Raw genomic sequence first — 12,678 nt, 5'->3', positions numbered from 1 at the left:
GCTCTCAGCACCGACTGTCAGTGAACGCATCACTGAACATGCACCGTTCCCTCGCAACGAGAGTCTCCGCCACCAGATTCGCAGGTCATTCAGTGATTCACAGACCACACAGCAGTTCCACTGTCGGCCTGCACGCTCGCTGCTGCTGAGCTCAACTACTGAACTGAGAAAGGAACGAATCAGGTCAGGAAGTGATTCTAGTCAGTATGTTCACTTAAATAATTTGTTCCTTCGAACGAATCACTCGCGAACTACACAACACTAGTCTCAGGGGTGTGGTCACGTGACTTTGGTTTCACCCGAAACCAAACATAGGACCACCCACTCTGGGTTTAAATACGTGGGTTTCTTGCATTAGTCTCAGAACTTAAGAAGCCTCTTGGATGAGGGGTGAAACGTCTTCAAACAAGAGAAGTTGCCTTTTTACTACAACTCCACAAGATTAAGGCTACAACCGTCTCAAAACAGCTGCTGGGGGGGGCATGGTTGTCAGATTTGCCAAATGAGGACTTTGAACACACACACACACACCGCTGCTAATTCACAGAGGAATTTCAACAAGCCAGAGAGAGCAGCTTCAAAGGGGGAGGCAAAGGCTTACATTCAAAACATAGTGTACGCCTAGGTGTTATTGTTTTTTTATCGACCTCGATCCATTTTATCCCTCCCTTTTCGCTGTATTGGGTTCAGTGAGGCGTTGACATCGAGGAAAGTAGAACAATGTGGAAAGCAGCAGTGTTTGTGTTTCTGCTGCTGAATGTGGACATGGCGGTGAATGGTGCTGAGCCACGGCAGTCTGCCACAGAAAAGTCCAGACCAGAGGAGGCTGGAGTCACCAGTCCTGCAAATGACACCACTTCTTCTTCTTTCTTGGGTAACTTGCTGGTGGTACCCATGGATGGGAGTCATTGGATGAGTATTAAGGCCATTGCCCAAGAAATGGGTCGCCGTGGACACCGAGTAACTGTGGTGATTCCCGAGGTCAACATGCGGATGGGTCCTGGGAAATACTATGACATTGTGACCTTTCCTGTTCCTTATGACAAGGCTCATATGCACTCTTTGATGTCCATGCACAAAGACATTATGCAAAAATCTTCACAGTCATTCATGGTGAGGATTCAGAAACGATTCTCACAGATTCTGAAAATTACAGAGTTCATCCACACCACCGCAGAGAGTCTGCTCTTCAACGACAGTCTCATCTCACATCTGGCACAGCAGGTGAGTGCAAACACAGAAACTGAACACCGCATCATAATTGGCTTTGATTTGTTTTGAATTGAGTAATGGGTCTATACTCAGTATTACTACGCTGGATGGTTCTTTGGCTGTTGCTGTGTTTGATTGCCCTGTAGTGTAAAGTGTTAATGGCCCTGTGGATAAAACAGTGCAGCTGCTGAATTTAGGAAATATTCTGCTTAGTAGAAGAAATATTAACAACTTGCACTTAAAGCAGAAGTAAGTGGTCCGGTCGTTTTCGTTAATGCTGCGTTCCAGGCAGGCTTTTGAAATCGTAAATTACAGCTTCATGTCACAACTTACGACTTTGTAGCGTTCCAGGCAACCCACTCGTGTTTTTCCAACCTGTTTTACCGGTGAAAGTCACTATAACGGCCACTCGTAACTTCCGACCCGTGAACTCGTACCAGATCGAACTGGTACGACTTCACGGTCGGAAAAATACGAGTTTCCTTGAACGAACCATAACAGTCCTCGTCCCTACGTCGCCACATTCACTGCGTCCCTTGGCTGCACACACAGCCCTGCATGCCGTTCTCTTTCCTCATTGGATAAAAACTGTAGGATACGATAAATGTTTTCTCTTCGGCTCAGAGCAGAGCAGAGGGACTGACAGACCCGTGTTTCTGTCCAAACACTCTATGTAAGTGATTGCTGTCGGAAGATATAACTATTTAAGACTTATATTAACACAAATATATCACTTACTTCTGCTTTAAGTAAATGTATGATTACTCAGCTGAAAATTGAAATCTTGCATTCACATTCATGAGCTCTGTATCCACTGCAGGACCGTAAGGGTTATTTTATGGGGCGGGGCCCATGGGTGCGTGTCTCCATAGCAGGAGCCACCCTGAAATCTCCTGGGACTTTTCGGGGCTCAAATATTCCCCTGCCCTCAGGGAGGTCCTCCGAGCAACCCCGAATAACTCCCAGGTTGGGCTTGAGGTTTACTTGGTGCTAATTGGGTAAACTCAGAATGGGATGTGACACCAACAGAAAGCACCAAAAAAGCTGCATTTTTAAAACTCAACAGAAGAGATGCATTAGTAATAAGTGTCTACACTGCTAGAAAAAACAACAACAACAAGATCAGTAAAATAAGATGGTAATGATTATGTTGCCTCAAGAGTTTGGTTCAGTATTTTTGCGTTTTCTGTAGTGGAGCTGTGCTGTAGGAAGCAGCAACAGTTGAAAGAACTCAAGTGCATTACTTAACTAAAGGTACTTTTTACTTTTCACTCATGAACTCTGATGGAAAAATTAGCATGACAGAGACAGATGGTGGGAGCTGATGTACCTCCCTTCTTCTGTATGAGCTATAGATGAGTACGGTATAAGAAGGGGAAGAAACACTGAATGTTCTTTATTTCTATATTTCCCTTTAGTCGTTCTCTCTCTTTCACTCTGTAGGGCTTTGATGCCATGTTGACGGACCCTGTGGCTCCCACAGGTTCATTAATAGCTCGGAAATTAGGTGAGTTCTGAAACACCACAATTATCTTCATGCTTGTGCATCTGTACGTCGCCTCTCACCTCTCTGCTAAATGACCCCCAGGTATCCCCACTGTCAATTTGCTGAGAGGTATTCCATTTTCCTTGGACTTCAGATCTGCAGGCTGCCCCTCCCCTCCCTCTTATGTGCCTCGCTATTTCACCAGATACACAGATAAAATGAGCTTCAAGCAGAGAGTTGTCAACACTTTGGTGAGCATTTATAGTTAGACATATACAGATGCATCTATGAAGGATGGATGTGTTATTCAACCAATTCATGTGTTATATCAACCAATGTGCACATTATTCGCTTCACCACAATTCTGAGTTGGTCAAACTAATCCCTCTTATATTCTGATTTTCCACTCTGGGAAGTTATCAGGTATTCCTGAGATATTGGCACTGACACACATTGCCTAACTTAACATAGCACTATAAAACTGACCTGAGCTGTTCAGTTTAGCCAACATAACAGAGCTGGTTAATATTTAACCCATACAACTAAAATCAGCTATTAATGTTTGCTGTTCGTTTAACATTCTGTGATACCTCTGACCCACAGGTAGCGTTACTAGAGCCACCACTCTCTATACTGTTGTACTGGCGCTTTGATCAAATGGCCTATCAGTTCCTGGGAGAGGATGTGGGCGTAGCTGAGGTGCTGTCAGACTCTGCTATCTGGCTGCTGAGGTAACATGTACAAAGGTTGATATTTGGGAGAAGAGCACACAGTAGACACTATTTCATTATATCTCTTAAACATTTTTTTTTAAAAACTCTCTTTTTTCATATTTAAATATATCTTGTGATGCTGTGTTTCAATAGAACTGACTTGGTACTTGAATATCCACGCCCTCTGATGCCGAACATGGTTCAAGTTGGTGGCATCAACTGCAATGTGAGAACTCCTCTGCCTGAGGTAACAGCTCCGAGTGTTTCTGACCTGAAAACCCATCAACATTTTAGTTTTATTTCACCTCTCCATCACTTTAGCATCGCCCTCTACATCAGGTTTGTGTTTTTTTTTCAGGATTTGGAGTCCTGGGTGTCAGGAGAGCATGGGTTTGTGGTCTTCACTCTGGGCTCGATGGTGTCAGATATGCCAGAAGAGACAACTGTCATCTTCCTAGAGGCTTTCAGACAGATTCCACAGAAGGTAAAGGAACATATACGGTATAAACATAAATATTAATACTGGTCATAAAACACAACGAAGAGTCCTCTAAATGACCTTCTTTTGAAAGGTGATATGGAGATACACTGGGCAGGCTCCTGACAATGTTCCAGATAATGTGAAGATGATGGCGTGGGTGCCTCAGAACGACCTGGGGCCTCATTTATCATTGTGGATACACGCTTTTTTACACGCTCTTTCCCCCATTTTGTGCGTACGCGCTTTTCTCCGCCAAATTTGGGATCTATCAAGCCAAAACTTGTCGGGAGTAAGAGCAAAAATTTACGACCAGTCCGACCATGGCGTACCGGCATTTACACGCTTTTTGAAGAACAGGAGGAATTGGCGACGCCGCTGCAGAGTCAGAGAACTGCAGTATGCGAGGGAGAGAGGAGCGCGGACACTGTTTGAAGTAGCAAGTGGTGGTGATGATGACCCCCCCCCCCCCCCCCCCCCCCCCACCCCCACCACCGCACACGTGTTGACGTCGGCACTTTACATGAAAAGCACAGCGACTCAGATTTTTCCCCTGTGCATTTACACTAGTTTGCTCCTAAATACTGGCTTTATAAAACGAATTTCGTTTTCTTTTGATATCATATTGATATTTTTCCCCTGCATGTAGGCTACAACTCTTCCACAACCAGTCTGTCCAGTCTGGAAAATAATTTCTGCGACGTGCGTGTGTTACGTAGTCAGAGAAGTGCAATTGAAGAAAAGAGAGGAGCGCAGTCAATCAACAATCAAAGCTTTGTAGATATGTCAGTCATGTGTGACGTTCATATTCATACAGCCTTCATCATCACATATTAACAAAAATAACAAAACAGAACTCCCCCCACAGTAGCCTACACACGCACACAAGCGTGCAGCGCGCGCGCGCACGCACACACACACATACACACACACACACACACACACACACACACACACACACACACACACACACAGACACACACACACACACACACACACACACACACACACACACACAGCTATGATAAAGCAATCAAGCACACCTGTGTGGCGCAACTATAAATACTGCTCCGGTGCGCCTGTGCGTAATGGAACATGGATCCAGCAGCACTTGCGCTTATTGACGTTCTCGTCCATGAAGCTGGGAGGATCAGGAGGGAGCGGGTGTTCCGGGACCAACAAGATCTGCTGGCCCATGATGATGACTGGCTGATTAGCCGATTTAGACTCCCTAGAGCCGTGCTCTTGGAGCTATGTGCTGAACTGGGTCCAGCATTGGAAAGGAGCACCCGCCGCACCCACGCAATATCTGTGCCAACACAGGTAGGTCCATTGGCCACATACAGTAACGTTAAATAATGAGCATAAGGCAGCTCTCCTAAAATGAGCTGTAATGAGGAACGTGCGTTTTTACATTTTGACATGCTGAACTGACCCACATGATTTGGCACAGGTATTAACCACACTGGGTTTCCTGGCAACCGGGACCTACCAACGGGAACTAGCCGATAGGTGTGTAGGAATATACATTTTTCTCCCTTGTGACTGAAGCCCCGACTGAGAATGATTTGTGCAATCCTGCAACATATTTCCTATAGATCCGGGATATCACAGCCGTCACTGAGCACCATAATGCCTGCAGTATGGGACGGCCTCATCAGGTTGAATGACCGATACATTCGATTCCCTTACACTGTGGAGGAGCAGGCCAACACCAAAAGGCGATTTGCAGCAATGTCCGGTTTCCCCAATGTAATCGGAGCCATTGACTGCACTCACATCATGATTAGGGCACCATCTGAGAATGAATTTGTTTTCGTAAACCGAAAAAATATTCACACCATCAACGCCCAAATCATATGTGACGCCGACATGCTTATAACCAACGTGGTGGCAAGGTGGCCTGGCTCCACACATGATTCATTCATTCTGACGCACAGCAGTGTGGGGACGAGACTGGCTGCAGGCGCTGCGCGTGACGGCTGGCTTCTTGGTGAGTGCATATTTTTCTGCTACATTTCATTGAAAGCTGCTGCTTAAGATAATAAACTCAAGGCTGATACTCACCCCATCGTTGTAACTTACAGGTGATAGTGGCTACTTCCTCAGGGAGTGGCTACTTGTTCCCATCCCGGACCCGCAGGGTGGCCAGGAAACCCAGTATAACGAGGTCCATGCCCGTGCGCGTTGCGTCGTAGAGCGCGCCATCGGCCTCATGAAAGGACGCTGGCGCTGCCTAGACGCCTCGGGTGGTAGGTTACTCTATCACCCGAGAAAGGTGTGTAGGATAATCTGGGCATGTTGCATCCTCCACAATGTGGCAGTGAGGCGAGGGGTGCCGCTGCCGCCCGGCCTCCCGCCACCTCTCAACGTGGACCCAGACCCTCTCCCTCCCCGCCCTCGCCGCCATGAGGGCTTTCAACGTGGACTACAAGCACGAGCTGCAGCCATGCAGAATTTATAGTCCTATTATATAGACCTATTATTCCACTGTGTGTGTGTGTGTGTGTGTGTGTGTGTAAATAAAATAGCAAGAAAACACGACATTGAAATTGTTGTCCCTATGTCCCTCTATGCAACTTCAACAAATATTACACACCTCCTGCATTGTGACAAAAGATTCAGACAAAAGGTTTATTCGTTTCTTTTATTTAAAAACTCGGTGAGGCCTGTAACGGCAGCCGTTAGAGCCACAATGGCAGCATGGATTTGCTGCAGTGTTGCAGCAATGGTGTCTTGACGCTGGTTTATGTTCTGCAGCTGTTCGACTACGGCACCGACTGCTGCCGCAGTGCTCCTTTGGGCCTCCATCGTCTCCCTTTGTGCGTCCAGCACCGCATCCGTGATCAACCCCAGGCGGTCGCCCCCTGCTCTGCTGGGGGCCGGGGTGGAGGCTGAGCTGGAGCCGGGGGGCGACCGCCTGGGGGCCGGGGTGGAGGCTGAGCTGGAGCCGGGGGGCGACCGCCTGGGGGCCGAGGTGGAGGCTGAGGTGGAGCCGGGGGGCGACCGCCTGGGGGCCGAGGTGGAGGCTGAGGTGGAGCGGGGGGGCGACCGCCTGGGGGCCGAGGTGGAGGCTGAGGTGGAGCGGGGGGGCGACCGCCTGGGGGCCGCGGTGGAGGCTGAGGTGGAGCGGGGGGGCGACCGCCTGGGGGCTCTGCTGGGGGCCGAGGTGGAGGCTGAGGTGGAGGCTGAGGTGGAGCGGGGGGGTGACCGCCTCGGGGCCGAGGTGGAGGCTGAGGTGGAGCGGGGGGGCGACCGCCTGGGGGCCGAGGTGGAGGCTGAGGTGGGGCGGGGGGGCGACCGCCTGGGGGCCGAGGTGGAGGCTGAGCTGGAGGCTGAGGTGGAGCGGGGGGGCGACCGCCTGGGGGCCGAGGTGGAGGCTGAGGTGGAGGCTGAGGTGGAGGCTGAGGTGGAGCGGGGGGGCGACCGCCTCGGGGCCGGAGCGCTCGGACCAGCGACCGCGGGGGGGACTTCGCTCAGCTCCAAGACGACGAGCCCCCCCTCGTCATGCACCTCCGTGTCTGAGGAAATAAGTGTGTGTTATGTTTTCATGTCTCTGCACATTATTTTCATATAAATTCATTTTGTCTTACTGGAAAGTCAAACTGGCGATTACCGGCTTGAGTTGTAGTGCCCCTCACGTCCGAGTCCCCCTCCTCCACTGGCACCACACCCTCCACGGACTCGGTTCCAATTATGTCCCCGATGGTAATGTCCACCGGGGTAAGGTCCGGTGGGGCTGCACCCCCACCAGTGGCCGCCACACTTTGCCGGTGTGCAGTGAGGCGTTGTTTCGCTTCTCTCTGTGAAAATAGTGACAGTGTTGACATTATTTAAATACAGATTATGTTATATGACAAAGTAGGTTATGGCATAGGGCCTATTAAAGATTGAAACTCACTTTTAAATCCGTCCACTTCTTCCTCACCTCACCCTCGGTTCGGGCAGTGGCACCTGCTGCGTTAACAGCCGAGGCCACCTCCTGCCACTCAGAAGATTTCCTCTTGTTGGTGAGGCCGGGGCTGTGGCTGATTAAATGAGATTGATTATTTTTTCCGGCGAAAAAACTGTTTGGTCCAACGTGTTCATCTGTAAGTCTCCACATCTTATGTTTTCTTTTCTTTTTTTAGACAAATGACTCACAACAGAATTAATGCAAATACCTGCCAAAAAGGACTTCCTTCCTTGCCTGCACCTCACCAACAAGCACATGGATTTCCGTCTCTGAAAAGTTGCGCTTCTTCCCACGTTTTCCAACCATCGTCTCCTCTTCCGACATCACTCCACAAAGTCCCAGACAGCACATGGCTACTTTATATGCACGTGCTTGATTTGCATTGACCATATAGGGTTGTATCTGGGCTGGGTATGAGGCGTGGTCTCATCCACGCTTTTCTCAGGTCCGGTGTGATCTATCAAGGGAAATACCGTGCAGCCGTGTGTCCGCGGAGTTTGATAGATCTGAAAAGAGTGTATATTTTTTGGTCGTACGCACATTTTGCCTTTCCGTCGTACTGAAAATTTAAGAGGACTTTTACACGCTCTTTGATATATGAGGCCCCTGCTAGGTCTGTGTGTCTACTTCATGTATCATGTCAGTCAGTCACATTTAGCAGGAACTGACAACCTAACTAACTTTGTGCATGCTTGTTTGTTAGCGCATTCTGGAGCTCGGGCTTTCATCACTCATGCTGGCTCACACGGTCTCTATGAGGGACTGTGTCACGCTGTTCCCATGGTGATGGTGCCACTGGGGGCGGATCAATATGACAATGCAGAGAAGTTGGTGAATAAAGGAGCAGGAGTGTCATTGGACATTTTTTCCATCACAACAGAAAGTCTCCTTCAGGGACTGAATGAGGTCCTACATGACATCAGGTGAGGAGTCAGAGGGTCATTCCCAACGTGGTTGTCAGCTTTAGATCTTCTTTCATATGTCGGTGTTGTATTCATGAACTCACCTGGTCGTTTGTGTTTCCAGGTATAAAGAAAATGTGCAGAAGCTGTCGACTCTCCATAGAGACCGGCCAGTTGAGCCACTCGACCTGTCAGTGTACTGGACAGAATATGTGATGCGCCACAAAGGAGCAAAACATCTTAAATCTGCTGGTGTTGACCTCAACTGGATCCAATATTCGTGTCTGGATGTAATAGCGCTGCTGGCCACGGTGCTTCTGGTTGTTTTCATTCTGACAGTGAAATGCATGAAGCTATGTTTGTGGAAACTGATCAAGAAGAGAAAACAGGACTAGCCTAGCACGGTGCTACATCTGCACCTTCATCTCAGTATGACTGAGATGAAAACAACAATGAACAAGTCAAAAACACTGGTGATGATTTAAAGGGAGGGTGTAAAAAGAATAAGCGATGCGATCTGAAACAACAATGAGTTGCTATGTTAAGAGTTTGTTAAAATGGTCATTAGAATATGTGGCAAGGTGAAGAGGGCCCGGGCAGGCTTCGAACCCCAGACTCCTAGGTAAGAGTCATGCACGCTAACCACTTGGCCAAGGGACATCCCCTTGGCCAAGTAGCCAGGGCGCATGATTAATTGGAGGCATAGTGACAGGACCCTCAACTGTCACAAATAGAAAAAACTCAACACTTACAATTACTTACATGAAATCAAAAACACTGATGATTTAAAGGGACGGTGTAAAAAGAATAAGCGATGCCATCTAGAGATCAAAATGTCATTAATGAACAGAAAATAGAACACAATATTATCATACTCCATGATGGTCTTAAGGGACGATGATTGTCTGTGTGAACTCCGGTGCCTTTCCCCCAGTCTTCCACTGAGTCAGAGTTCATTGACATTTTTTTGTTTTTATCATAGTTCAATCAAAGAGAAAATACAGCTTTTGGAGTTACCTGCATTCATCTTGATTGTATTGGTCTGTATTGAATGTATTCAAACACTCACAGTGTAAGTTGAACAAAATGTATAAACCTGGTGCTAATAACAACAATATAAAAGATTATTGGAGTCAGGAGATCCCAACTCTGTCAATGAGTCTTTGAGTGTCTTGCTGTTCACAAGAAGTATGTGCTGATGTAAAACATAAATCTTACAGTAAAATCTTAATGAGTTTAAATATTTATTAGTCGACTCAAGACCAACTATAAAGGAAGGATGTTGATACTATTAAACACCTACTGGGGAAATCCTAGGAAACTAAGGTTACATTGTTTGAGAAGAAGAGAAAGCAATGTGAAAGGTTGAAAGTGTAGGATACCATCATAAAATCATCATCATCATCCCAGAGGTGAAGTGCAGCAGAGGTAGCATCATGAATTGGGACTTTACTGCGTCTGGGTCTGGACAATTTGACACCATCAATGGGAAAAATAATTTCCAGATTTATTCAAGAGTCAGCCGGGATTATGTCAGGGTGAATCTGCTGATCCTCAAAAGACCCTGAGTGATGCCATAAGACAATGACCCTAAACATCAAAGTGAATCTGAATGGGACATAATGGCCTCACTGAACCAGTCAAAGCTTAACCTAGCAGTGAGCCTGTGAATGTGGATGACTCTGAATGAGTACTATATTCTTTCCATTTTTAAAGGCGAGGCTTAGTGTATGGACAGGGGGTCATGATAATGAAGTGCAGATAAAGAGGCAGGCCTCAACAGCACAGCTCATTTGTGACATCACAGAGTGTCTTGTTGAGCTTTACAGCTTTTACTCGCGCTGAACTTGGAGAATAAGCCAACGGAGGCAGAGATATTCTTTTCATTTAGTGTTGATTTTGGCAGCCCCTGTGGACGAAAGCGGTGGTGTTTTGCCGCGCATTTCCCACTGTCGTGAAGACGTTTGTCTGGCCGGCACGTGTAGATTTGTTTTGTAAATGTTGGAAAGAACTTTTTTTTTTTAGCAGCTATCTGCAGCGTGCATAGTAATGTATCTATTCGTATCGTTTCGTCAGTGGTCCGACCCGACCATGCCTTCCAGAGGTATTTAGAAATAGCGTATCTTCACACTGATGGCCTCATTTGCTGCTGTAGGTAACAGAGACTTTTGCGTATCCAGTTAAAAGCTCCATACTGGGGCTTTAAGCATGTTTATTCGAGACTAGCACACACTCACATATTTCTTGTGTCATGGCGGAATTCACTTCCAGCTTCCCCAGAACAGAAAACAACACACTGGGTGTGGCTTAAACAAAACGTGATGACACAGCATGAGCTTCTGGCCTTTACACTTATGACTCACATTATTACACAGTCGTATGTTGTGTGAATCATAACCAATGAGTACGCTAAATAAAAGAATGTCTCTTAACAAGTGTCATTTTGGGAACCATCCCTGAACAAACCATATAGATTAATGTTCACTGAGACTGCTGCAGCTAATATTGCTGTCACCATATACTTTACACAGAGATGTCACTTTGGATTTAGATGGATTTCCTAATTTGGACCCACTGGGACTAATAACTAAGAAGATGGGTGCAGATCCCACCATCATCTTGTGGGTTTATAACTAGGCTATCTTACAGAGCAGCCACAGTATGTGAGGCTGGGGAACTGCATGTCAGACACAGTGGTGAGCAGCGTGGGAGTACCACAGGGTGCTTTCACCTTACCTCTTCACACTGTTCACTGTGGATTTTACATCTAAATCTGAATCTTGCCATGTTCAGAAGTACTCGATGATATGGCCATCGTGACGTGTGAAGAAGGGACAGGAAGATGAATACAGGGACCCGGTTGGGGGTGTTCACAGACTGGTACTTTAATACTTAAATCCAAATAAATGATTATTGACTTTAGCAGGTCCAAGAGATCCTTGCGGCCCATGTCTGTGCCTGGGGTGGACATTGAGTGTGTTCAGTTATACAAGCGTGACCGATGTTGTTGGTTCGGACTTGCCCTAGGCGAGGATCGAACCAGCTGTCTCCCGCACCGCAGGCGGGAGGTGGGTTAGCATGTCTTTTATGGGTGAGTGAGTTTGCTTCCAGTACCACTAACCGCCACACTACCGTCACTTCAGCTTACTGGTCCCTCGTGACTGTGGAACACCCGCGGACCTCCGTTACACAAGTAGTAGGTACCTTGGAGTAACACCTTGATGACAGGTTGGATTGGTATGTACACACAAGTGCTGTGTACAAAAATATACAAAGCAGGCTCTTCTTTTTGAGAAGACTCAGGTCCTTTGACATCTGTAATGTAAAAGTCTAATGTATAAAGTCATCAAGAAATGTAGGTGTGTGATGGGAGAGGGAGCGGAGCTGGTGGAGGCTGTGGTTGGGTGGAGGATGGAGTGTAAGCTGAAGGCCATCCTGGGTGACCCCCAACACCCTCTACACAAGACTCTCACTGGTCAGAGGAGCAACAGTAACAGGCTCAGCTCCCTGACCTGCAGAACAGAAAGATTCAGGAAATCCTTCATTCCTGCTGCCATCAAGATGCACAACGCAATTTGTTAGGCTATACACTTAGTATCATTTTAGATTATTTATTACTCTTTGTGTGTGTGTTATTTATTTTGTCACGTGTTCTTGTAAGCTGCTGGATGACTTGAATTTCCCTCATAGGGGATGAATAAAGTATTTTTCTATTTGATTTACCTCAAAATACACTTTCTGCCACTGACTTTCCTACAGCTATGTACAAGTAATCAAAAAGGAAGGTGCTGAGGGCCATGACTGTCAGTTTAGTCAAAGTGAGGATTTTGAAAACACACAACGCTGCTAATTCACAGAGGAAATTTAACAAGCCAGAGAGAGCAGCCTGATGTTCACATTCACAACACAGAGTAAGTGTTATTTTCCTTGAT

The 12,678-nt window shown here is 47.0% G+C and overlaps 1 protein-coding gene and 1 long non-coding RNA gene across 2 annotated transcripts; both read left to right on the top strand.

Moving 5' to 3' along the window:
• Nucleotides 1-531: 531 nt before the first annotated feature.
• On the top strand, nt 532-9,162 carry LOC146971063 (UDP-glucuronosyltransferase 1A1-like). The gene is made up of 9 exons (XM_085805045.1): nt 532-1,224; nt 2,656-2,719; nt 2,801-2,949; nt 3,302-3,429; nt 3,565-3,658; nt 3,770-3,895; nt 3,984-4,063; nt 8,540-8,767; nt 8,871-9,162. Exons 1-9 carry the CDS (start codon nt 721-723, stop codon nt 9,139-9,141), a joined length of 1,644 nt encoding a protein of 547 aa, XP_085661171.1. The 5' UTR covers nt 532-720; the 3' UTR covers nt 9,142-9,162.
• Nucleotides 4,613-6,333, top strand: LOC146971064 (uncharacterized). The gene is made up of 3 exons (XR_015038077.1): nt 4,613-5,401; nt 5,488-5,882; nt 5,977-6,333. It is a non-coding gene; the product is annotated as an uncharacterized LOC146971064 (long non-coding RNA).
• Nucleotides 9,163-12,678: the final 3,516 nt, after the last annotated feature.

This window comes from Trachurus japonicus, chromosome 17 (assembly GCF_045865225.1).
Source record: "Trachurus japonicus isolate A0001 chromosome 17, Traja_1.0".
Lineage (NCBI taxonomy): Eukaryota > Metazoa > Chordata > Actinopteri > Carangiformes > Carangidae > Trachurus > Trachurus japonicus.
This window is presented reverse-complemented; position numbering and strand designations above follow the sequence as displayed.